This window comes from Triticum urartu, chromosome 7A (assembly GCF_056163025.1).
Source record: "Triticum urartu cultivar PI428250 chromosome 7A, HENAU_Tu73, whole genome shotgun sequence".
NCBI classification, from domain to species: domain Eukaryota; kingdom Viridiplantae; phylum Streptophyta; class Magnoliopsida; order Poales; family Poaceae; genus Triticum; species Triticum urartu.
The window spans coordinates 526587212-526614313 of NC_141879.1; the positions used below are offsets into that span (position 1 = coordinate 526587212).

The following is a 27102-nucleotide window of genomic DNA, read 5'->3' on the forward strand; positions in this document are numbered from 1 at the left end:
ACCTGGGGCTAGTCCCCTCCCATACTTGGCCCATGCAGCCCTCCGGGGCTGGTGGCCCCACTTGGTGGACCACCGGGACCCTCCCGGTGGTCCCGGTACATTACCGATAAAACCCGAAACTTTTCCGGCGACCAAAACAGGACTTCCCATATATAAATATTTACCTCCGGACCATTCCAGAATTCCTCGTGACGTCCGGGATCTCATCCGGGACTCCGAACAACATTCGGTAACCACGTATATCTATTCCCTATAACCCTAGCGTCATCGAACCTTAAGTGTGTAGACCCTACGGGTTCGGGAACCATGCAGACATGACCGAGACAACTCTCCGATCAATAACCAACAGCAGGATCTGGATACCCATGTTGGCTCCCACATGTTCCACGATGATCTCATTGGATGAACCACGATGTCAAGGATTCAATCAATCCCGTATACAATTCCCTTTGTCTAGCGGTACGATACTTGCCCGAGATTCGATCGTCGGTATCCCGATACCTTGTTCAATCTCGTTACCGGCAAGTCTCTTTACTCGTTCTGTAACACATCATCCCGTGATCAACTCCTTGGTCACATTGTGCACATTATGATGATGTCCTACCGAGTGGGCCCAGAGATACCTCTCCGTTACACGGAGTGACAAATCCCAGTCTCGATTCGTGCCAACCCAACAGACACTTCCAGAGATACCTGTAGTGTACCTTTATAGCCACCCAGTTACATTGTGACGTTTGGCACACCCAAAGCACTCATACGGTATCCGGGAGTTGCACAATCTCATGGTCTAAGGAAATGATACTTGACATTAGAAAAGCTTTAGCAAACGAACTACACGATCTTGTGCTAGGCTTAGGATTGGGTCTTGTCCATCACATCATTCTCCTAATGATGTGATCCCGTTATCAACGACATCCAATGTCCATGGTCAGGAAATCGTAACCATCTATTGATCAACGAGCTAGTCAACTAGAGGCTTACTAGGGACATGGTGTTGTCTATGTATCCACACATGTATCTGAGTTTCCTATCAATACAATTCTAGCATGGATAATAAACGATTATCATGAACAAGGAAATATAATAATAACCAATTTATTATTGCCTCTAGGGCATATTTCCAACAGTCTCCCACTTGCACTAGAGTCAATAATCTAGTTCACATCGTCATGTGATTAACACTCACAGGTCACATCGCCATGTGACCAACATCCAAAGAGTTTACTAGAGTCACTAATCTAGTTCACATCACTATGTGATTAATACCCAATGAGTTCTGGGTTTTATCATGTTATGTTTGTGAGAGAGGTTGTAGTCAACGGGTCTTGCCATATTCAGATCCCTATGTATTTCGCAAAACTTTATATCGTAGATGCTGCTGCCACGTTCCACTTGGAGCTATTCCAAATTGTTGCTCCATTATACGTATCCGGTATCTCTACTCAGAGTTGTCCAGATAGGTGTTAAGCTTCCATCGACGTAACTCTTTACGCCGAACTCTTTATCATCTCCATAACCGAGAAACATTTCCTTATTCCTCTAAGGATAATTTTGACCGCTATCTGGTGATCCAGTCCTAGATCACCTTTGTACCTTCTTGCCAGACATGTGGCAAGGCACACATCAGGTGCGGTACTCAGCATGGCATACCGTATAGATCCTATGACAAGAGCATAGGGGACGACCTTCGTCCTTCCTCTTTCTTCTGCCGTGGTCAATCTTTGAGTCTTACTCAACTTCACACCTTACAACTCAGGCAAGAACCCCTTCTTTGACTGATCTATTTTGAACTCCTTCAAAAACATGTCAAGGTGTGCGTTCTTTGAAAGTATCATCAGGCGTCTTGATCTATCTCTATAGATCTTGATGCCAATTTGTAAGCAGCTTTACCCAGGTCTTCCTTTGAAAAACACTCTTCAAACAACCGTTTATGCTTTCCAGAAATTCTACATTATTTCGGATCTACAATATGTCATCCGCATATACTTATCAGAAATGTTGTAGTGCTCCCACTCACTTTCTTGTAAATACAAGTTTCTAACAAACATTGTATAAACCTAAAAGCTTTGATCACTCCATCAAAACATATATTCCGATTCCGAGATGCTTGCTCTAGTCCATAGAAGGATTGCTGGAGCCAGCATACCTTTTAGCATCCTTAGGATCAACAAAACCTTTTATTGTATCACATACAACTTTTCTTACGAAAACTGGTAAGAAAACTTGTTTTGACATCCATCTGTAAGATTTCATAATCGAAAAATATAGCTAATGCTAACATGATTCCGACGGACTTAAGCATCGCTACGGATGAGAAATTCTCATCGTAGTCAACTCCTTGAACTTGTGAAAAGTTTCTTTCCCACAAGTCGAGCTTCATAGACGGTAACATTACCGCCCACGTCCGTCTTCTTCTTAAAGATCCATTTATCTCAATGGCTTGCCGATCAACGGGTAAGTCCACCAAAGTCCATACTTTGTTCTGATATATGGATCCTATCTCGGATTTCATGGCTTCTAACCATTTGTCAGAATACGGGCCCACCATCGCTTCTCCATAGCTCGTAGGTTCATTGTTGTCTAACAACATGATATCTAAGACAGGATTACCATACCACTCAGGAGTAGTACATATCCTTGTCGACCTACGAGGTTCGATAGCAGATCGAAGCTTCATGATCACTATCATTTACTTCCTCTTCAACAGACGTAGGCGCCACAGAAAACATCTTTCTGTGTTGCATCACTCTCTGGTTGAAGTAAAGGTTTGACAACCTCATCAAGTTCTATCTTCCTCCCACTCAATTCTTCGAGAGAACTCCTTCTCGAGAAAGGACCCGTTCTTAGCGACAAACAATTTGCCCTCGGATCTGAGATAGAAGGTATACCCAACTGTCACCCTTGGGTATCCTATGAAGATGTGTTTGTCCGCTTTGGGTTCGAGCTTCTCTGGCTGAAGCCCTAAGAATCGCATCCCCAAACATTAAGAAACGACAACTTTGGTTTCTTGCCAAACCAATGTTCATACGTCGTCGTCTCAACAGACTTATATGGTGTCCTATCTAAAGTGAATGCAGCTGTCTCTAACGCATAACCTTAAAATGAAAACGGTAGATTGGTAAGAGACATCATAGATCGCACCATATCTCATAGGGTTCGATTACGACGTCCGGACACACCATTACCTTGTGGGTTTCCAGGTGGCTTCAACTGTGAAACAATTCCACAATGTCTTAAGTGATTGCCAAACTCATAACTCAGAAAATCCCCTTTTGATCAGATCGTAGGAACATGATCTTATTGTTATGATGATTCTCAACTTCACTCTGAAATCGCTTGAACTCTTCAAACGTTTCAGACTTGTGCTTCATTAAGTAAATATACCTATATCTACTCAAATCGTCAGTGAAGATGAGAAAATAGCGATATCCACCGCACGCTTCAATTCTCATTGGATCACACGCATCAGCATGTATGATTTCCAACAAGTCACTTGCCCGTTTTATTGTACCTGAAAGCGGGGTCTTAGTCATCCTGCCCATGAGGCATGGCTCGCATGTGTCAAGCGATTCAAAATCAAGTGACTCCAAACATCCATCGACATGGAGTTTCTTCATGCATCTTACGCCAATATGACCTAAGCGGCAGTGCCACGAGAAAGTGGTACTATCATTATTAACTCTACATCTTTTGGCGTGAACATGTGTATTACCACGACCGAGATTCAATGAACCATTCACATAGGGTGCATGACCATGAAAGGTATCATTCATGTAAACAGAATAACCATTATTCTCTAACTTAAATGAATGACTGTATTGCAATGAACATGATCTAATCATATTCATGCTCAACGAAGACACCTGATAACATTTATCTAGGTTCAATACTAATCCCGAAGGCAGATGGAGCGTGCGATGGTGATCTCATCAACTTTGGAAACACTTCCAACACACATCGTCACCTCGCCCTTAGCCAGTCTCCGTTTAGTCCGTAGCTTTTGCTTCAAGTCACCAATAATAGCAACTGAACCAGTATCCAATACCCAGGTGCTACCAGGAGTACTAGTGAGGTACACATTAATAACACGTATATACTTTGTTGAAGTTACCAGCCTTCTTATCTACCATGCATTTGGGGTAATTCCGCTACCAGTGACCGTCCCCTTTACAATAGAAGCACTTAGTCTCGGGTTTGGGTTCAACCTTGGGTTCCTTTACTGGAGCGGCAACTGGTTTGCCATCCATGAAGTTTCCCTTTCTAGCCCTTGCCCTTCTTGAAACCAGTGGTCTTATTAAACCATCAACACTTGATGCTCCTTCTTGATTTCTACCTTTTGCGGTCTTAAGCACCGCGAACAGCTCCGGGATCAACTCCATCCCTTGCATGTCATAGTTCATCACGAAGATCTAGTAGCTTAGTGATAGTGGCTAGAGAACTCTATCAATCACTATCTTATCTGGAAGTTTAACTCCCACTTGATTTAAGTGATTGTAGCACCCAGACATTCTGAGCACATGCTCACTAGCTGAGCTATTCTCCTCCATCTTGTTGGCAAAAGAACTTGTCAGAGGTCTCACACCTCTCAACATGGGCATGAGCCTGAAATCCCAATTTCAGCTCTTGGAACATCTCACATGTTCTATGACGTTCAAAACGTCATTGGAATACCGATTCTAAGCCGTAAAGTATGGTGCACTAAACTATCAAGTAGTCATCAGGATGTGTCTATCAGGTGTTCACAACATCCACAGACGACGTTGTAGGGGTTTGCACATCGAGCGGTGCATCAAAGACGTAAGCCTTCTGTGTAGCAGTGAGGACACTCCTCGGACTACGGACCTAGTCCGCATCAGTGCTTACAATATCTTTCAACTTGGTCTTTCTCTAGGAACGTATTGAAACAGGGAGCTACAACGTGAGCTATTTATCTACAACATATTTGCAAAGACAATTTAGACCATGTTCATGATAATTGAGTTCATCTAATGAACTCCCACTCAGATAGACATCCCTCTAGTCATCTAAGTGAAACATGATCTGAGTCAACTAGGCCGTGTCCGATCATCACGTGAGACGGACTAGTCAACATCGGTGAACATCTTCATGTTGATCGTATCTTCTATACGACTCATGCTCGACCTTTCGGTCTTCCGTGTTCCGAGGCCATGTCTGTACATGCTAGGCTCGTCAAGTCAACCTAAGTGTTTTTGCTGTGTAAATCTGGCTTACACCCGTTGTATTCGAACGTTAGAATCTATCACACCCGATCATCACGTGGTGCTTCGAAACAACGAACCATCGTAACGGTGCACAGTTAGGGGGAACACCTTTCTTGAAATTTTAGTGAGGGATCATCTTATTTAAGCTACCGTCGTTCTAAGCAAATAAGATGTAAAACATGATAAACATCACATGCAATCAAATAGTGACATGATATGGCCAATATCATTTTGCTCCTCTCGATTTCCATCTTCGGGGCTCCATGATCATCGTTGTCACCGGCATGACACCATGATCTCCATCATCATGATCTCCATCATCGTGTCTTCTTGAAGTTGTCTCGTCATCTATTACTTCTACTACTATGGCTAACGCTTTAGCAATAAAGTAAAGTAATTACATGACATTTATATTGACACGCAGGTCATAAATAAATAAAGACAACTCTTATGGCTCCTGCCGGTTGTCATACTCATCGACATGCAAGTCGTGATTCCTATTACAAGAACATGATCAATCTCATACATCACATATATCATTCATCACATCCTTTTGGCCATATCACATCACAAGGCATATGCTGCAAAAACAAGTTAGACGTCCTCTAATTGTTGTTGCAAGTTTTTACGTGGCTGCTATAGGTTTCTAGCAAGAACGTTTCTTACCTACGCGAAAACCACAACGTGATATGCCAATTTCTATTTACCCTTCATAAGGACCCTTTTCATCGAATCCGATCCGACTAAAGTGGGAGAGACAGACACCCGCTAGCCACCTTATGCAACTAGTGCATGTCAGTCGGTGGAACCAGTCTCACGTAAGAGTACGTGTAAGGTCGGTCCGGGCCGCTTCATCCCACAATGCCGCCGAATCAAGATAAGACTAGTAACGGCAAGCAAATTGACAAAATCGACGCCCACAAAAACTTGTGTTCTACTCGTGCATAGAAACTACGCATAGACCTAGCTCATGATGCCACTGTTGGGGAACGTAGCAGAAATTCAAAATTTTCTACGCAACACCAAGATCAATCTATGGAGTAATCTAGCAACGAGGGAAGGAGAGTGCATCTACATACCCTTGTAAATCGCTATGCGGAAGCGTTCAAATGAACGGGGTTGATGGAGTCGTACTCGTCGTGATCCAAATCACCGATGATCCTAGTGCCGAACGGACGGCACCTCCGTGTTCAACACACGTACAGCCCGGTGACGTCTCCTACGCCTTGATACAGCAAGGGGAGAAGGAGAGGTTGGGGAAGACTCCATCCAGCAGCAGCACGACGGCGTGGTGGTGGTGGAGGAGCGTGGTACTCCAGCAGGGCTTCACCAAGCACCGAAGAGACGAGGAGGGAGAGGGGTAGGGCTGCGCCAAGAAGGAGATGTTCTCGTGTTTCTGGCAGCCCAAAACCCCCACTATATATAGGGGAAAGGGAGGGGCTGCGCCCCCACCTAGGTTTCCACCCCTAGGGGTGGCGGCCAGCCCTAGATCCCATCTAGGGGGCGGCCAAGGGGGGAGAGAGGGGGGGCGCACCACTAGGTGGGCCTTAGGCCCATCTGAGCCTAGGGTTTCCCCCTTTTCCCTTCTCTCTTCGCCTTGGGCCCTGGTGGGGGGCGCACCAGCCCACATGGGGCTGGTCCCCTCCCACACTTGGCCCATGCAGCCCTCCGGGGCTGGTGACCCCACTTGGTGGACCACCGGGACCCTCCCGATGGTCCCGGTACATTACCGATAAAACCCGAAACTTTTCCGGCGATCAAAACAGGACTTCCCATATATAAATCTTTACCTCCGGATCATTCCGGAATTCCTCGTGACGTCCGGGATCTCATCCGGGACTCCGAACAACATTCGGTAACCACGTATATCTATTCCCTATAACCCTAGCGTCATCGAACCTTAAGTGTGTAGACCCTACGGGTTCGGGAACCATGCAGACATGACCGAGACAACTCTCCGGTCAATAACCAACAACGGGATCTGGATACCCATGTTGGCTCCCACATGTTCCACGATGATCTCATCGGATGAACCACGATGTCAAGGATTCAATCAATCCCGTATACAATTCCCTTTGTCTAGCGGTACGATACTTGCCCGAGATTCGATCGTCGGTATCCCGATACCTTGTTCAATCTCGTTACCGGCAAGTCTCTTTACTCGTTCTGTAACACATCATCCCGTGATCAACTCCTTGGTCACATTGTGCACATTATGATGATGTCCTACCGAGTGGGCCCAGAGATACCTCTCCGTTACACGGAGTGACAAATCCCAGTCTCGATTCGTGCCAACCCAACAGACACTTTCAGAGATACCTGTAGTGTACCTTTATAGCCACCCAGTTACATTGTGACGTTTGGCACACCCAAAGCGCTCCTACGGTATCCGGGAGTTGCACAATCTCATGGTCTAAGGAAATGATACTTGACATTAGAAAAGTTTAGCAAACGAACTACACGATCTTGTGCTAGGCTTAGGATTGGGTCTTGTCCATCACATCATTCTCCTAATGATGTGATCCCGTTATCAACGACATCCAATGTCCATGGTCAGGAAACCGTAACCATCTATTGATCAACGAGCTAGTCAACTAGAGGCTTACTAGGGACATGGTGTTGTCTATGTATCCACACATGTATCTGAGTTTCCTATCAATACAATTCTAGCATGGATAATAAACGATTATCATGAATAAGGAAATATAATAATAACCAATTTATTATTCCCTCTAGGGCATATTTCCAACACACACCCATCGCCTCGTCGGCCGCACCCTCGAAGCCCGCACCGATCTCCCTGGCTCGCCCCTCTTCGTGCCAGATCGCTGTTTCTACCGAGGTATATAGCTGGCGCCGTTTTTTTCGGGCTGGCCCGTGAGCACGTCGGCACGCCCCGCCTTGGGCCACGCACGTCACGGGCTAAACGGGCCAGACCCGGCACGCCCTGGGCCGTGCCTGGAGGCTGGGCACGCGGGCCGGCACGGCACGGCCCGATTACGTTTTTTTATTTTTTTATATCTATATATGGCCCAATATGTAAAAATAAGCTAAAAACGCTCATTGCGTCAAATAACAGGCTGAAAATATGCAGCCCACCGTGCTAAACGGGCCAACGTGCCGGCCCGTTTACTAACTGGGCCGTGCCTGGGCCTGGGGGCGCAGCATGCGGGCCGGCACGGCACGGTCCGTATAGTAATCGTGCCCTGGCAGGCCGTGCCGGGCCAGGCACGATTACGATGGGCCGGCCCGTTTGGCCAGGTATGCCGAGGTATGCTTCGACGCCTTCCACAAACACCCATGGAAGAGTGACCAGTGGAGGGTAACCCAGAAGTCCGCCTTTTGGTTTCCACGGGCACTCGCCAAAATTAATCGCTCCCAAATCCTCCACTCCGGTGTAACTTTAAATTGCTCGCATTGCTCTTGGGATGTGGCCTACACACACCACACACAGTTGCTCAGCATCGTCTCGCGGGAAGAGGAAGAGAGCGAATCGATCGATAGCATACGCAGAGCCAGCGAGCCCGGGCCGTCCTGCCATGAGCAGCTGCTTTTCTCGCCTCGCTTCCCCTCCTCCTAGCTGGCTTGTCGCATGATGGATCTGTCCAAGTATGTGGCCGATCTCATATGCTTCTTCCGTAGGTATGTAAAAATAATGTGTACTGCAGTGGACGGATCTCATATGCTCTTATATTAGTTTACAGAAGGAGTAGTTAATAAAAGTAGGCCAGTTCCTTTTTTTAATCTAGTGTTAGCATGTTTGGTTTGATGTTTCCAAAACAAACCTAGACCGTTCACCAAAGGATGGACGGCCGTCCTTGCACCAGCGGGATGCTGCTGCCTCCACGAGGATTAAGGGGGAAGAGAGGGGAAAGGAAACTCATTTTCTCCAAAACCCTCCCGGCTACTCCCCTTCTCGTCTTTTTCTTGTAGTACCACATCGCAAAACAAGAGAAAAATCCGGACCTTGCGGCTTTCCCCCTTGCTCGGCTGCTAACCGGATTCGCGTCTCAGGCTCGGGATCCGGGCGTTCCGTGCGATGGGCGGCGGCGGCGGCGGCGGCGGCGCGGAGGAGGAGCTGACGGCGCAGGAGACGGCGCTCTACGACCGCCAGATCCGCGTCTGGGGCGTCGATGCCCAGAAGAGGTGCCTCCCCTCTCCCAAGAACCCACCCTTGCTCCCGTTTCCCCCCCTTCCGTTTACCGCATTATTTTCTGTATTTCTGCTGGGTTATCGCGTCTTGTTTTGTCTCGAAAAACACGTCCTGTGGTCTTCTGGGGCTCCCGGGAGTTTCAAGCCGAGATTCAGCCTTTTGCACAGTATCAAGCCTTTTCCTCTGTTATGACCGTGGATTTTAATTTTTATGTGAACCCGGTTTCATGCTTTCGGTAGGATTTTTTTGGACTTGATTTCTTCTGCCAATGTTCTTTGTTCTATTTCGCCTCTTCCTCTTTTCCCCTGTAGGTTCGGTAGAATTTTGTTTGGGTGCATTCATCTCTTTTTACCTGACTGTTATATTTGTGTTTGCTTGGAGCAGGCTAAGTAAGGCGCATGTGCTTGTGTGCGGCGTCAACGGTACTACTATTGAGGTGGGTCACTAAAATTGCCTTCTATTATTGTACTTCACAGACAATTTATCTTTTCGTTTTAATCTTTAATGGTCTGCTATTGATTATATCTGAAAATAGCATGGAAATTAGGGTTCAAGCTGTTACGATAGTAATTACTGTATCAGGGTTCAAGGTTGTTATAACTAGTATGTGTGGATTGGACTAATGTTCTGTATTTTGCATTGCTGAAATTATAATGTCCAACTCTGTCATTTTGAGTTTCTTTAAACTGTCTATGTGCTAGCCTGCTAGTTTTCTTTTTAAGTGCTAAATCTTTTTCGTTGCAAGATAAAAATAATTACATTATAACTTACCGTTCCTTTTATTCTCACTCATGTTCTATCTTGTCAAACCATACTGATTTTCCAAACAGAGGCCCACAGTTCTTCTTGACATTGATTAAATTTCAGTATTTTAACTTTTCACATGATATTTACAGTTTAGTTAATTCAGTGAAGGCAATCACATACACTAAAGTTGATTTCTCTCCTACTCCGCAGTTCTGCAAGAACATTGTTCTAGCAGGAGTTGGCAGTTTATCATTGATGGACGATCACATGGTCACAGAGGATGATCTCAATTCAAACTTCCTAATTCCTCATGATGAGAGTGTGTATGGTGGTAAATCACGGGCAGAGGTTTGCTGCGAGTCCTTAAAAGATTTCAATCCAATGGTCCGAGTTGCTGTTGCAAAAGGTGAGCTGTATAGTTTGATGCACGTTCTCCTTAAGCTTGGTTATAGTTAAGAAATATATATTGTGTACAGTGATCATGTCTTGTATTCTTGAATTGGTTTGTTCCAAAATTACTGGCAGGAGTGTCTTCAATTTATTGTGTTAACTGATAATGCACTCATAATGCTGCTATTGTTGAGAAAGTTCTTGCAAGAAAGATCATTTAATGATAGGAACAATCAGTTGTTATGGTATTGTACACTGTTTTACTAATATTGTTTCTGTAAGATATATTTTTAACCATTCTTTGTTGGCCATAAAATCCGAGATTATTTTTACAGTATTGATTGGAAAAGTTCTAACTATGAGTTGGTCGACATTATTTGTATCACCAAAGAACTAGCCATGGACAGGGGTGCGTGGAAGCTTGCTATCCATGTGCCAGAACCATGAGTTGGTCACGAGATCTTATGGGTTTCACCTCTAGCCTACCCCAACTTGTTTGGGACTAAAGGCTTTGTTGTTGTTGTTGTTGTTGATTGGAAAAGTTCTAACTATTATGTTATTTTCTCCAGGTAACCCATCACTAATTGATGGAACATTCATTGACATGTTCGACATTATTGTAGTCAGCTGCGCATCTCTTAAAACAAAGGTGTAGATCCTTCTCTGAAGTAGTATTTTCATAACTTTTAGTTTTTTCTGTCACATTCCGTTTCTCATCCTTACTATTTTTACATCTGTGTTATATTTTTAGTTGTTTATTAATGACAACTGCCGGAAGAGAAGCAAGCATATTGCCTTCTACTCTGTAGAGTGCAAGGATTCTTGTGGTGAAATATTTGTTGATCTGCAGGACCATAGCTATCTTCAGGTATGTATTTGTTAAGGACTTGTAACATCTAGTCTATAGATCTGTTGATTAGCATTGTATTACTTGCTTTGTTCACAAGCCAAAAACATGTACGCCTTCTTATTTGCTTAAAAAATATTAAAAAATACTGGGCTCAATGGCAATCACTCCCATGTGTCAATAAGTACATAACATAATGGGGGTTGCTGCTGGAGTTGGATCTGTTATTTGTGGGCTCAGGAAATAAGGGCAGCCCCCATTTCGGATTTGGCCTTTAGGGGCTCTAAAGTGGGGGCTACTGGTGGTGATACTCAGAATGCTTAGAATGCTTTCCATATTTATGATAACTGCGGCATGCAATTTTTGTCTTCAGTTCATTCTTAAAATGTACATCCCTGAAATTGTTTTTATTTTTCAGAAGAAGCCTGGAGGAGAACCTGAACAGCAGGAGTTGAAATATCCTAGTCTGCAGGTATGGAAGTTTTTTTTTTGAATTTTTTTGTAGGTTGGTCTTTATAGAGATAAAGTCTTTTAGTAGCTGTGCTCTCTTGTTTTGTACTCCTCAAGTTGGCGATCCATGTTTTGCTGCCATGTGCTTTTCTGGGGAGTATTTACTATGCAGGTTATACAAATTACATGATACACAGAAGTGTTTCATGGCAGCAGAAGAAAAAAAGATAATAAGTGCTTTTATTGCAATTCGTTTTTCATCTTGTTCTGATGTGGCTCTGTGATGCCCATCTACCCTTATTTGGAAAGGCCTGCAATTTCTTTTTTGGGTAATACATATGCTGAAGGCAGCTCTGTTCATTGTTCTTTTTATACTGCTTCTGTACTTCCTTAAATTGTTTGTTTCATGCAAGTACTTATGCATGCTTGCTATGTCTTTGTTGCCACTTAAGTACTGGTTCAATCTGGTTATTGTACTGATGGTGCTATATTACTCCTATCCTGTTACTCCTGTAGTTCAGCTGTACAATATTACCGGAATACCTGCATATGATTTACCTGCAGGAACCGATATCACCACCTTTTGGATGCTTTGATTGCCAAATATAAAATTTCAATTCCAACGATTGCAATTGTACACTACTACTGAACCTCATATGACTTGCTTACAAATCAGTATCACACTCTTCTGGATGCTTCATGTTAGTAAGTATTACAATTTGAATTACAATGAGTGCATTTACATTTGTTTTTTCTATACAGGAAGCTATTTCTGTGCCCTGGAAGGATCTGTCCAAAAGAACAACTAAATTGTACTACGCAATGAGAGGTGATGATATGATAACCTAAAATACTGTTCCTAAGGTTTTGCTTGTCTAATAGTGGTAACTGTGTTTGTTTACTTTCTTGGCCTTTTTTTCCTGGGCAAATATCAGGCGAAAATTGGGATCAATGTGTTTCATTTGTACGTACATCAATGATAAATATTTAGTAGAACAGATCAAATTGTATCGTTATTTCACTAAGTTTTTTTTTTCATATCTCACAAAGCAAATGAGCTTGCTCCTCTGCGGACATAGAATATAACATCCCATGTTCAACTGGTTCTCTGAGATTTTCTTTAGGACTTCTATATTTGTTTTTCACCAAAATAACTGATTTGCATGTTCACTTGAACTGCCACCAAGAACCCTTTTGACTGTTACCTATCCGTATTTTTCCCTGTCTTGGTTTTGTAACTAACATAAACATGTCTGTTTGTAGTCTTGGAAAGTTATGAATCATCTGAAGGGCGCGACCCTGGTGAGACATCACTTTCTGATCTACCTGCAGTTTTGGCTCGGAGGAAGGATATGTGTGATAGAATGGTACAGCTTTGGCCGTTTGTTGTACTTTGAGTATTTGAGTCACTTTTCTTCAGATATTTTACATGGCACTTTAAACTGCAGTCTGTGGACGAGTCTAAAATTCCTACGTCTCTTCTGGAACGGCTTCTAGCAGCTGGGAAAAAGGAACATCCTCCTGTATGTGCAATCCTTGGTGGCATTCTTGGTCAGGTAGGTCCAATCTTCCACCCTTGATTTTCTGTTTCTTCTATTCTTTAGTTTTTGTGCTAGCTGGAAAATAAGCACAGTAATTTAATTCATTTACGTTTACGTATACTATCTTTTTTTTTTCATGTGTAACATAATAGCTCAACAGGAAATATAGTCATCTCAAGCAATGTGTATGTCATTATTACTTGGCAAAAGTAGGTGACATATTGAGATGATACTTTAAATACAGTCACTTTGACATAATGGTAGGATCTATTACTGACATAGCACAAATTACTGTAAAGTTGATAACAGTAAGCGACAATATTCTTCTCTGATTTATTGAGGGGTCGGCTCCTTCATATAGTTGGACACGACTTGACCGACAAGCTGGTGACTCTATTTAAACTCTAATACGATCTATGAACTGACTGGACTCATTCCAAACAAACTTGCTAAACCAACTATGACCCTAATTAAGGAATAAGACTCCACGTTTGATGGGCTGGCCCTCACTACACAGAATTCCAAGTTTAAATTAACCGAGTCAACGCAAGTCCAAACGAGACTTCAACTAACTATGATTTATTTAAAGCTCGAATATGCTTTTTTCAGCTAAATAAAATCACTGTGAAACTAGCAAAATCTCTTCATGATATGTTAAATCGAAATCATCATATCTTTGTTGGTCACACAAAGATTTCATGTCATGTAAAGTAACCATGGTATGTTATATCTAACATTTGTCCGTTAAGGTTCAGTTAAACCGGACTTGTCCTGGCTCAGCTGTACAAGTTTGAGAACACAAATGTGCAATGTTCAGGCGGCCCAAGCTATTAACTTTTAGTCCATATGTCACATGCTATTTGCTGAAATTTTTATTTACATGCACCAACACCAAAAGCATTTCACTAGACCTACCAGACAGACAAGTTGCATCCTCTTCCTGTTGCCCTTCCATTTAAAGCCTACTTATGTGTGAATATTCTCTATATCATACTGGTCACGGATTGATACTTTGTTTTTGGATTTAACAGGAGGTGATCAAATCAATATCTTGCAAGGGCGATCCGATCAAGAATTTCTTTTACTTCGACGATGCTGATGGTAAAGGGGCCATGGAGGACATCCCCCCAACTCCTGAAGACTAAATCACGTGATACCTAACTCTCATCCGACATGGCTTGCTGATAATTGTACCCAATCATTAGAGTCGAACATGTGACAACTCTAGTTCAGTGGCTGAGGCTGGAAACTCAACTTAGCACTTTAGTGTTTTTATTATTGTACTTAGCGTTCGTTTTAGCGTTGGCATCATGCTATGGCACCTGGGTACTGCGATGAACAGAACTGACATTCTCGTCCAAAGAATTTCAAAGCTGAAGGCAGGCATGCTATTGAATGATGAAATGATTTGTTTTCTGCTTGCCTTAGTAGTGGTTAGTGATTAGAATACAAATATATCACAAGTAATGAAAGAATAAACAGTGATACAAGAAATGCGCAAGCTCTTCCCTCGGTGCTTAGAGCATCTCCAGCTGTTGGCCCCCCAGGGGGCGCCTAAAATCGCCCCTGGGGGTGAGCTGGCGTAAAAACTCGGCCCCAGGGCCGAGTTCGTCCCCAGCCGCCGGTCCCAGGGCCGTCCCCAGGCGCGGTAAAAAAAATTTAAATATGTTGCAAAGTTCAAAGTTCGGCATATATTACATTTTAAAAGTGGGTTTTTATTACATATATAATTAAAAAAAGAATTGGCTAAAAGCCAAGTAGTCGCCGCCGCCATCGTTGTCCGGCTTTTCCTCCTTGTGGTGGACCCCTGACCGGCGTCGCCTATGCGGGCTGGTGGCGGCGGCGCGGTGTCGTCGTCGCTGTCCTCAATGACGGCGATTCCTCCCTCGTCGCGGCCCCGGCGGCGCTGCGTGAATCGCCGCAGGGCGGCGCACTTGCGCTCCCTCGCCATCTACAGGGAGTCCGCGCGCGCCCATTCTAGGGCCGCGTCGTCGTCGAGCTCGACGTCGGCGCTGTGCTCCGTTTTCACTGCGGGAAGGCCTGGCTCTGTCTTCACCGGTGCCAGCCTGGCTTCGTCTTGGGCTTGACGAAGTGCGGAGGAGCCGACGAGGGGGCGCGCCGGCCGCCCTCATTGATGACGATGCCGGCGCTGCAAGTGCGCCGGTCGAGCGGCGTCTCCGCCGCGGGCTCGGCCTTGACGCCGAGCAGCGCCGGAGCGCCGGACGAGTGTGAGGAAGAGCAGGAGGAGGAAGAAGAGGAGGCGCCGAACCTCCTGGGCAACCATTGCCCGTCGCGTCGGCGGTGAGCCGTGGCCGTGGCAGCCGCCCTCGCCGGGGGGTATGCCAACGGCGGGTCGTTGCCGCCCTCGAGGTACGTCAGAACGCCCTCGAGGGTCCGACCGGGGACACCCCACCACAGGCGGCGTCCGTCGCTGTTCTTCGGCTGGCCACCACCGGCGCGCCGTTGGTGGATGCGAGCCTCTGCTGATGCCGGCGCTGGAAGTACGCCGTCCACGCCGCTGTGTTGTCGGCGGCGTACTCAGGGAGGGCGAGCTGGGCGGCGGTGAGGGAGGCGCGCACGACGTCGACCTCGTCGGCGAAGTAGTCCGGTTTCGCCACGACGTCAGGCAACCCCCCGTTGCTGAGTCCCCCGTTGCTGAGTCCCCACCCCGTTGGCCCGGCGCGCATGTCCGGTGGCGCCGGGATGTTCGCCTGAAACATGAGCCAAGACTCCTGTTCGCGGAGCGATCGGCGGCCGAAGCCGTTGGCCGCGGCCTCATCGCCGGGGAATCGCTCGGCCATCGGGAGAGGGAGAGCTCGGCGGCGGCGCTCGGGAGAGGCAGGGCTCGGCGGCGGCGCTCGGGAGAGGTAGAGGGCGGGCTAGGGCTGGTGTGGCTGGTGTAGCCAGAGGCGAGGGAGGCCACTGGCTTATATAGCGGCGCCGCCCCGTGCGTGCGCGTGCGAGGGAGGGGAGGCGTCGGCGTGCCGCCCCGTGAACGCGTCGTCCGTGAGGAATCACTGGTAAGGCTGACCGGCGGCAGCCTTGCCATTGATTCCCTGCGGGAAACCGAGGCTTTCGGGGAAGAAGACGCGGGGTGTCGCTGACACGGCGGGCCCACGGCTCTTTCGCACCAAAGCCGCTCGTCCCGGCGCCCCCGGCGTGCCGGGTTCGTCCTGAGTCCGCCGGCGCTAAATTCGGCCCAGGCCGGCGAAAATCAGGCTCCTGAAAACGCGAGTGGACCAATTTTTCAGCGCCGGCACGAAAAAAAACGCCTAGATAGGCTTTTCTGGGAGCGCGGCTAGAGATGCTCTTACACATTGTCATCCGCCACGGTGAATCCAAGCTAATATGCAGAGTGAATGAAAGGGAAAAAATACCCTAATATTTTCTTAAATTGTATCAGCCAAAAACAATTAGTCATGCAATAACAATTTTCTAAAAACCATACAATTTACTACTCTCTCCGTCTAGTACAACTTTGTACTAGTTAGTACAACTTTGTACTAGTTAGTACAAAGTCAAGACAATTATTTTGCGACGGAGGAAGTATTTAGTAAGTGTAAATAAGTGCAAGACTTGGTTTACTATTTTTCCACTTTGTATTCGTTACATTGTTGCGGCAGAGGCTGCTTGGATAATAAATGGCAGCATTGTCCCCTAAAAAACCATATTTTTAAAAAGTAATTGTTTTAAAATACATGAATATTTTTTGAAATACATCAACATTTTTGTAAACACAATATTTCAAAACGGCTTTTACAAATAAGTAGACTTTTTAAAACGTATGGGATTTTTATAAATATGTGAACATTTTTTAATGCATTAAAACTACATGATTTACGTACTATTCAAATCACTTTCACACATTTCTCCTAAAATATGTTAAGTGAAAAAGGAAAAGGGAAATCTGTATGGCCCAGCCCACGTACCATTCTTTGCTTAATGCGGAAGTAGGAGCACTGACCTTTACCTAAAAAAAAGGAGCACTGACCTAAATGCAAAGTGGAGTGGTTCATTACTCCAAGCTTTTTTTTTCTTTTCTTTTGCGGGGTAATAGGAGTTTATTCAAAGATTATAGAGTTGCAATCAAGAGGCACACGTTCCTTAGTACATGGGGGACTATTGATTATTAAGACACACTGCCGTGGAAAAATATTAAATTGTTCCAACAAGACTTGACAAAGAACTAGAGAAGACGCATGAAGGAGTACCGCAAGGACGTGTCTGGTGGAGCGCGTCAGACTGTTCGGGGATGTGGGTGTTTGGCGGATGGGAGAAATCCATGCCGGCTCGCCGGCACCAACGCGGCGACGCCCGCTGATGTTCACGTTACATGCTAAATCAGGCTTTCGTTGGAAAAACCAACGCCGACCTACAAATCAGTCTCCTTTCTCTTTTCGGAAGTAGAGCTGAAAAAGATGAAGTTACCTGGAAATGGATTTGGATTTGTTAATTGCTGAATTCGTGAGAAAGTTAAATTTACCTTAGTAGGGCTCGAACCTACAATATCACCGTTATGAGCGGTACGTTTCAACCAATTAAACTATAAGCCCAATCGAATCTCTACATGCCAGGAAGAGCGGACAGGAAGAGGAGACCTTTGCTCTATCTCCTTCTTCCTCTTCCCGGGGCCCCCTCCGCATACCGGGGGAAACCCTAGAGCCTGTCCGGGCAGTAGCGTCGTCGTCGTTGTGTTCTTTTCTGAAGGTGCTGCTTGGTATGCGGAGGTTCGAGGTGCTTGGAGCAAGGTGGTATATCTTCGGTGGGCGCAATAGTTTCAGGTTATCATCATTTTTGTCGATCCGACGCTGTTAACATTGTTTTCTCTCTTCTTTCTCTTTTGTTTCTTTTGGGCATGCTTGTGCTGTTTGCCCCAGCATTGGACTCTTTGTTGTATCGGGTGGTTGCTATATCTATATACTGGGGCGAAAGCTTATTTCGTCGAAAGAGTACCACGAGGACTACAAGGCTGGTGACGGATTCAGATATTCACATATACATGGGTGTTCAAAATGACAAAACAAAATCAACATGAAGGGAAGGATTATTGGTGTACCCTAACACTTCAGCATTAATAAAGAGAAAAAATTGGGTACCGGCTCAATTAACTTTAGATTGTTACACCCCTAACTTTGTTCTCATCATTACTTTCAAAAGGAAATAAAGTCGATCCCCGCACCATTGCTAGTTATCAAAACACTCGGCCAGTTACTTATAATCTGTTACAATTTTACAAACACATATGCTGAAAGAATAAACAATGGTACAAGAAAGGCCCAGTTCAACTATTGCTTCCACATTGTTGTCATCCGCCCACTATCGCTTCTGGCCCCAGGAAAAAGAGCACAGTATTTTTTGTTGTTGCTGATTCTCGGATGTGTAGGCCATCACCTCACCTACCCGATGAATCCAAGCCGATGGAGGATGAACGCCAAGATCAGCATGACAATGGCAAAGATGAAGCCTTTCCTGCCTAGTAGCCAGTCCTTCGTCTTCTTTGCTGCTTCGACTCCTCGCTGTGCTCTGCCGATCCATTTCATAATTTTTTGTAAATCTTGTGGAGAGAATGAAGACATAGCTTGTTGAGCGTTGGCAGCATCCTCCCTGGACAACTTGATACCGAACAGCTCACTCATGTTTGACATCGCATCAGGGCTCATGTTCTCCACCATGGATGTAAACATCTCCCACATAGCAGGGTCTGCCATACTGACCATGCCAGGTGAAATTCCTGGCACATTGGATCCCAAATCTGGAGCAACAGGGATTGCTCCGCTTGATGAAGAAGCAACCTGAGACGTAGTATTTACCAAGCTTCCTAAAGAGTCAGATTGTGTCGAGTTTCGTGCTCCATCATGTGGCTGTGAAACAGCAGTAGAAGAAGAACTCCCTTGAGCGCTTGGCAGATCAGAACTAACATCTTCTTCTACAACTTCCTCAATGACAACTCTCTTTGGCTGGTCTGCTGCTCCCCCTCCGGTTTCAAGTTTTTCTTGAGCCTCTGTCAGAGCTTGAGCGACAGTTTCGTCGTCCGGAGACATCTCATGGGCTTTACTCAGGTCAGCAACAGCAGCCTGGAGGTTTCCCAGCTCCTTGTACGCCTGACCCCTTCGGTAGTACGCTTTGGCAGTGCCCGAGTGATACTCATAGCTCAAAACCTCCGAGCCTTCATCGACGCACTCCTCAAACTCGCTGAGCTTCAGGTAGCAGGCCATCAGATTAACGCTGCACTGCAGCTGCAGAGCGCGCCCGGCTGCCGACGGCACGCTGTTCTTCACGTTATCCCTGGCGAGTCTGTACTTGGCGGCGGCCTCGGCGTACCCCCCGCGGCCATGGAGCTGGTTCCCCTGCCGCTTCAGCATCTTGGCGGCGGATATCGCGTACGAGGTGTGAGCGTCGGCTTGGGACTTCATGGCGGCGAGCTCCTCGGGCTTGGCCTTGGCGATTTTCTCGGTCATGTCGAGCATCTCCTCTGGCCTCGCGCGGTTCAGCTGTTCGGCGGCCCTCTTGAAGTCGTCGGCCGTCATGTTCTTCATGCTCTCGGTTGCGAGCTTCAGCAGGTCCGGGTTGGACATGAGCTGCCGCTGCATCCTGGCGAGGTCGTCGGCGGGGATGCGCCGCATCTGCTCCTCCGCCACCCGCAGCATCTCCGGATTCATTATGGCGATCTCGACAGGCAGAGTCGAGGCGGATCCAAGACGTCGCCGACAGATCGACGCGGAACGGAGCAGCGACGGGAGTTCGCAGGTTTGGGAATTAGCTCTCGATCGTGTGTGTCTCTCTCGCTTTTTCCGTCGCTTCTGGTTTGAAGGTTGGTTCGTAAGCTCTTGCTGCAATTTATTGATGGGGGTTTGGGAGGGGAGACGAAAACGGAGCCCAATCAGAAATGGGAATCACTGCACGTACGATTTATATTGTCCGACTATAGCTGGCCCGTGCTCATCCGAAAGCGGCTCTGGACCTTCCTTGCGATGGACCGTTCTTTCATCTTTCAGATGGGCTTCGGCTAGGAATCAAATCGCGACCGGTGAGGATTTTACAACCTGAACCTCTCATGCATTTTGAAAAAAAAATACCCCTAAAAATGCATTTTGAAAAAAAATCACGAATTTGAAAGAAGTTTGTGGATTTTGAAAAAAGTTCGTAAATATTGAAAAGGGTTCATGGTTTTGAAAAACACTCGTGCATTTGGAAAAAGTTGGCGGATTCACAAAAAAGTTTACGGATTCGAAAAAATGCAGGGGCTTTGTAAAAATGTTCAAGAATTTTAAAAAATTTCAAATTGAAAAACCTTTTACGCATTTGGTAAAAAAATAAAGGAGAAAAAAAAGAAATAAATGAAGACAAAAAAACCAGAAACCAAGAAAGGAAGAAAGAAAAACTGACCGTAACTTCTAGAAGCTTTCCAAAACCGGGCTAGGAAGCTTCCCTCTGGTGCGTTAAGATGGGCCGGCCCATTTAGATCAAGCGAAGAGAGGGGTGTGTGCGTTGCGTACCAAATGGGCTTTAAACAGGTGCATAAGGCGCCGAATAGGATTTGGCGCTTAAAAAGAGCACAACTTTGAATTAAAGAAGCCATCAACCGCCCATGGATCACACAGTGCCAACATGAAGAAAATCACAGGAAAAGAAAACTGAGGTGAGAGATCCCCAAGCGGCAGAGACAAGGTACCAACAAAACAATGCACAACCCAAAGACATCATAAGCAAACCACCAAGAAAGAAAAGGAAAAATAACTTGAGCTTGATTCTTCGAGGTCGTTGTCCACCAAAGAAATCATCGCCAACAGAACATCACAGAGAATGGAGGAAGAAAATAAATGAAAGGAGCGAGCCCTCGTCCTCCACACAACATGAGCACCGTACCATCCGTCTTCACCGCCAAAAAAGGTCTTTGCCTTCTCGTCCTGAGTCGAGGGACGCTGCCACGTTGGCAAGTGAAGTGGTTCACACTTGAACCCGAATGAGTACATGGCATCCTGGTAATGGGAAAGTATCTAGTGCTCCCAGGCTTGGGGTGCTCCCGGTGCTTCAATTGTCCGAAAAACATTTTTAGAATGTTCAAAAAATTCTGAAAAAAATGCAGCACATCGACGGAACATCAATGTCTCTTGTCACAAAATTTCAAATCAAAATTCGAAACATTGCTTGAGATACGAAAATGACAAATTTTTGTACATAACATAAGTTGGGTTTTAGTTTTGGCCCATTATCACATTGATGTCAAATTTGTCATTTTTGTATCTCGAGCAATGTTTCGAATTTTGATTTGAAATTTTGTGACAAGAGACATCGATGTTCCGTTGATGTGCTGCATTTTTTTCAGAATTTTTTGAATATTTAAAAAAATGTTTTTCGCATCGGAGCACCGGGAGCACCCTAGGCCTGGAAGCACTAGATACTTTCCCTCCTGGTAATAAGGGAGAAACTGCAGCATCACTCCTCCCAAACACATAGTTCACTTGCGGAATGTCGATGCCCGTTGCACGGTCACACAGAGGGCGCACACTGCCGGAAGGAGACACGATCCAGACTGACATGGCAAGAATACATGATCGCGCCACTGTGGAAGAAGCTGGCTTTGCTAGAGCTCAAATAAGAGAAGTTTAATGGATTGCCTGTGGTGGCAAAAAACACATATTTTACATCCTTGCAACTTTTACCTAGTAAGGTTATCCCTAGTCAAGACCACACCTCTATGAAGTTACCATGGGATGATCTTAGCTGGGAGTTTTAACCTCCAAGGATTTTTATCATTTACCACATGATACCTGCACATTGTTGCGGAATGTTTCACAATAAATTTTAGTGAGATTTGGCTGTATGGAATGAATGTTTGGATAATCATATATTGTGATTGATTTTCAAATATTTATTAAATATAATAGCATAAGAGAATGAAAAGTATCATGCATGTTTGCATGCTGAGGTGGTCTTATTCCTATGCATGGTTGCATGTTGAGGGTTGACCTTTTTTCATATATGTTGTATGTTGAGGTGGCATGCTTGTCCGTTGAGACAAATAGATTAGTGAAGGATAGTTTTTTTATAGATAGAAGATGGGAGCATTACAATGCACAGAAGCAAGATATAATAAGTTAACCAGGTCCCATCTTTTTTTACATTCTAACAAAATTCATCTGATCCTGGCATAAGATGAACGAACTCTTACTTCCCAAATAAAGTGTTCCAAGTCTCCAATCCGATTCATACTAGGGCCCGATGAAAGGAGACATCCCGATGCAAGACTCCTAGGACCTTATCCAGTGTGCATAATTATGCCTCACCATCTGGAAAAGTCTAGAACACACCCATAGTGGAGCATTTCCCAACATTCACCCCTCACAAAATCAAATCCAGGAACTATCCTTGATGGAGAAAGTGTAAAAAAAGAGAATTGACCACCTTCATGAGACCATCTTGAAATGGCAATCGTCGGGTTTCCGGTGAATTTGCGAGAGGGCCTTTGCAAGTGCATCCATTGCCCCTAGTGGGGTTTTGATGTTCTATAAAAACGAGGGGATACTGTTTACTCTAAGTGCCTTTTCAGCTTAGGTCCCAAAAAATGTGAGTTGGAAAGATGACTTTTGACCCCCTCAATTCTTATGGATCAAGTGCTGACATGACTAGGGGTCATTTCATAGCTGTTTGTGATCCAAGATAAGCTCGATTCCATAAGTATATTGATGTTATCAAAAAGAGATTAAGGGTTATGAGGTGAACCTCTTCCTGCAAAGTGCTTAATTCCATTGTCTCATACTTTCTAGCATATATCTCTGTTTTTTTCAATTGTTCAAAACATCCAGCAAAATTCCATTCAAAGCCTTTGAATCCTTTCCATGCCGAGCCTTGCACCATTCGGATCCTTCAGGTATGTACCATTTAGAACCTCTAAAACAGAGGTTGCAGCGTACTAAGTGTCGTCCAGGTCTTTCAAACCACCTTTGGTCAGAACCTTGCAGTTTGTTTGCCTTTCAGTTTGGAGCCTCCAGTCATATTTTGGTAAGTTCCTCCAAGCCTATGCAAGTCGCCACTTAATTTTTTGGTGCTTCTAAACTTATCACTTGATGTCTCCAAGCTGTAGGAAAAAAAGTGTAGCGGTTAGATTTTTAGGTCCAACCTGTAAAAACCCTATCCATCCCACCATTTTCCTCAACACCTATCAAGTCTTATATAGCAATATTTGATGATTGCTGATCACGCTTGCCGTGGGATAACACCTATCAAGTCTTGTTATGAGTTTCAAAGGGCTTCCTACATCAAGATTCATGCCATCCCAATACTAATTTCTTGTAAACGAGCCTCATAAAAAATTCGATTTAAAGATAGAGATGGTCACGTTTTACTCTTCAGTATTGACGATGATGATATCTTTATATGAAAACTTAAAAAATCAAAAGAGATGCATTAATTTTAAGTCATTAGTGCACCACCTTTAAAACATATACAAAATCTTTAAAGTGGAGGTAAAAATTATAAATACAATAAACATTATATCCGCAATAAAGAGAGATATAAATATTTAAACGAGAAAGCATCGTCATCTTTCTAGAAGCAGCTTATTTCTGTATAGAAAGATTTTAAGATCTCCTTAAGAGGTAAGAGAAAAATTCAATCCCAACCATCGATTGATCAAGGGTAAATTTGGCTACATATATATGGTCAGTATAATATATTGAAATGATTCTTTTGACAGATTTAATCTCCTCACTTTCCAAATTATAGATTTTTCTGTGCACCATATATGGTTGGTTCATTGTACAATATAAAACACATATCATACATTTATTTTCAAATATGATTACCTTTTCTCTCATTGTGTGATAAGTTTGTACAACAATTATAATACATGCGGCGAACTAACCTGTGTGGTTGGATAGTTAGAAGGGAAGTGGTATCCCCAGCCCATCGGGGTTCAAATCGTGTTGCTCGTATTTATTTCGGATTTATTTTAAATTTTCCGGTGATGCACGTTCGGTGGGAGGAACTGTTTAAAAAAAAAAGACTAAACCAAAAGGGCGATTTGAATATGCATGCAATTGTTGCGATTGTAAGAGTGCATCACTTGTTTCTCTACACCAACATGGTATACTATGTTTTGCTACGACGCAACATTTGAGAGTTCCGTCACATCGTCTCGGCTCTCCATCTATCTAGCTGTTGACGAATCTGCAGTTTCTCCTGATCTGTCCGGCGGTGCCGGTGAGAGGATTAATGTTGCCCATCTTCACCATCGCCTTGACGAAGTCGCTCCGGAAGAGCACGGGGTTGGCGCTGTACTGCCGCACCAGCGCGTCCTGCGATCCTCCGTTGAAGAGCTCCTGGTCGGAGCGGAACAGGCCGCGATGAGCCATGAGGTTCTGGTAGTAGGCGGTGTCGAACGCCCTCGGGGTCTGCACGTCCAGGGGCGCCAGGTTGTTGTCCCCGCCGGCGAGGGGGCAGGTCCGCTGCTGCCGCCTCGCGAATGCCGCGTCGATGTTGGAGTTGGATGTGTGGTAGATGCGGTCGCGGAAGGTGGTGCAGCGGGCCTGGCCGATGGTGTGCGCGCCGGACAGCGCCGTCATGTCGGTCGGCGAGAGCCCTTGCCTCGCGAACATGGAGAGGAGCGTGGCCAGGCTGGAGTTCACCGAGGGAAGGTTGTTGTTGGCGAGGGACTGGCTCGCCGTCGTCGAGTCTCGCCGGCCGAGCTGCACTGCCCAGGTCGGCCCGTGCAGCTACAAACAAAGCAGACACATTAATCAGATTCTAACAATGGAAATTGGTAAGTTGCAAGGAGCAAATCACTCCGGGAGCCGCTGGCTAAGTTTGGCCGGCCGGGACGGGGACGCACCAGGAACGTTCCGTCACGCGCCGCGAGCGCGAGGATGTCGGCGCAGGAGACGACGCCGGGGCACCTGGCCTCCACGCGCGCCTTGATGGTGTCGATGACCTCGAAGCCACGGAGGGAATTGGCGTTCGGGCCGGCGGCCTTCTCGCCGCCGGCGTCGAGAAGAACCGAGCCGTCACAGCCCTGCAGTACATGCATGTCAGAATTATCATCATGCGAGCTCAAGTATAGACTGTGTAGTCAAGCACTGCGACGAGTCATCACCTGGACGAAGCAGTCGTGGAAGAAGAGCCTGAGAAGCGAGGCGCCCATCCGCCGGTCCTTGACGACGGCCTCTTTCATCACCGCCCACACGGTGTTCTCCAGGCTGGGGCAGGACCTGGCGTAGAAACTCGTCGAGAGCTCTGCGTGGGCAACGGCGGAGAGGAGAGAGACGGCGAGCAGGCAGTGCACCAACGCAGGACCAGCCATGGCGATCAAGTTAGGTTCGTGATGCCCAGCCCGCTCAGTTCACTCAAGCCTCAAGGGAACGCTGTCTGTAGTGCCTGGTGTTGTTCGATGGTCCCAAAAATCTGGATTTCCTCTATTTATGGCTTTTCCGCGGTCGCCCGGCGGGAGTAGAAATTATTGTATTTGACAACAATTAATTGTTTGGCGATTTCGTGCCTATTTGCAACAATTGCGTGCTTATCCAGACACGAGGAACTGCATAAAGGTACTCCAAATGTATATCATACGCATTAAATATACACTTTCTTTATTAAAAAAATATACACTTCGATATAGCCCCTTCAATGCATTGTACTGCTAATGCACTCCAATACTTAGCTTATATATGGAGTATCTTTTTATTATTGTTGTACCTAAAAAAGATCTTATTTAATATGTTTTGAGAGAGAAAAGAAATGAGTTATCTTGGTTTTGGTGCGAAGAACTATATCTAGAATAAGATATGGTAGCATCTATTCCCACACTAAATATGCTGCCACATCAAAAAAATGGTGTCCCGACTAGGATATAATTCAAGTTGGATTGTTGGAGCACTTTTTTTTACGAGAACAACAGAAGCTTTGCCTTTGCATTATAGTGGTGAAAAAAGTTACATAGTAGAATTGGAGGGGTTTAAACACCCAGAGTACAAGACACACACTCCATTCTGAAGCTTCACGCACACTCTAGCACTGAAGCAAAAACAACACAGAAAAGGAAAAGAGGGGAGGCAGGTTACATCTCAACAACTAGTAGTGTATCCCTCGCTGCTTGGAACAGTTAAACATCCTCCTTGATCATCGCTAAGAGCATGACCGCAGTTACTTCCTTTTGTTCAAAAACATTCTGATTCCGTTCCTTCCACAAATGACATGCTATGTATGCCGCCAATGTGATCTCCTCATGGGCCCTGTCCCGCCCCAGGGGCAGCGCATAGCCTCCTCCACCAGTCCCCAATTGAGGAGGCTAACGATGCAGCATCGCACATTGTGTTGTGATTTCCCTGGAATTAGAACCACATTTCCTTCGCGAAAGAGCACTGTAGTGTTAAGTGCACAACGGTTTCCTCTTCCCAATCGCATAGTCTGCATTTTTCGTTGTGTGGCCATCCTCTCGCGTCCAGCCGACCCACAGTCCAGTTTCTGTTCTGCGGGGACAGCCAGATATAGAATTTGATCTTCCCTTCCATTCTGCACTTTCAAACCTTCACCAATCCCGGCTGCTCGATCCTGGCCGCGAATTGAATTGCATAGGCACAGGAGGCAGAGTACTTTGCGTTTGGAGTTAGAGACCATCCAATATGATCCTTTGAGTCAGCTAGCACCACCAGCTGTACCGCATTCCACAATCTGACGAACTCGCCAGCTGAGCCTCGATGCGCATCCTCTGCATCCTTCGCATCCACCAGCCAATTGTGATCGCTTCCCTGACCGTTA

General features: G+C 45.5%; 2 protein-coding genes and 1 pseudogene across 2 annotated transcripts; 1 reads left to right on the top strand and 2 right to left on the bottom strand.

Moving 5' to 3' along the window:
- The first annotated feature begins 9098 nt into the window (after positions 1-9098).
- On the top strand, positions 9099-14770 carry LOC125520697 (SUMO-activating enzyme subunit 1A). Its single transcript, XM_048685663.2, has 10 exons — positions 9099-9368; positions 9760-9811; positions 10333-10528; positions 11082-11161; positions 11264-11380; positions 11778-11831; positions 12572-12638; positions 13073-13176; positions 13258-13365; positions 14382-14770. The coding sequence occupies exons 1-10, from the start codon at positions 9262-9264 to the stop codon at positions 14493-14495; spliced, it is 999 nt and encodes a 332-aa protein (XP_048541620.2). The 5' UTR covers positions 9099-9261; the 3' UTR covers positions 14496-14770.
- A 3780-nt stretch (positions 14771-18550) lies between these two features.
- Positions 18551-20185, bottom strand: LOC125521628 (outer envelope protein 61 pseudogene; annotated as a pseudogene).
- Positions 20186-24372: 4187 nt separating this feature from the next.
- Positions 24373-25755, bottom strand: LOC125521629 (peroxidase P7-like). The gene is made up of 3 exons (XM_048686691.2): positions 25442-25755; positions 25181-25360; positions 24373-25064 (listed from the first exon to the last, which is right to left on the bottom strand). The coding sequence occupies exons 1-3, from the start codon at positions 25646-25648 to the stop codon at positions 24504-24506; spliced, it is 948 nt and encodes a 315-aa protein (XP_048542648.2). The 5' UTR covers positions 25649-25755; the 3' UTR covers positions 24373-24503.
- Between the last annotated feature and the right edge of the window lie 1347 nt (positions 25756-27102).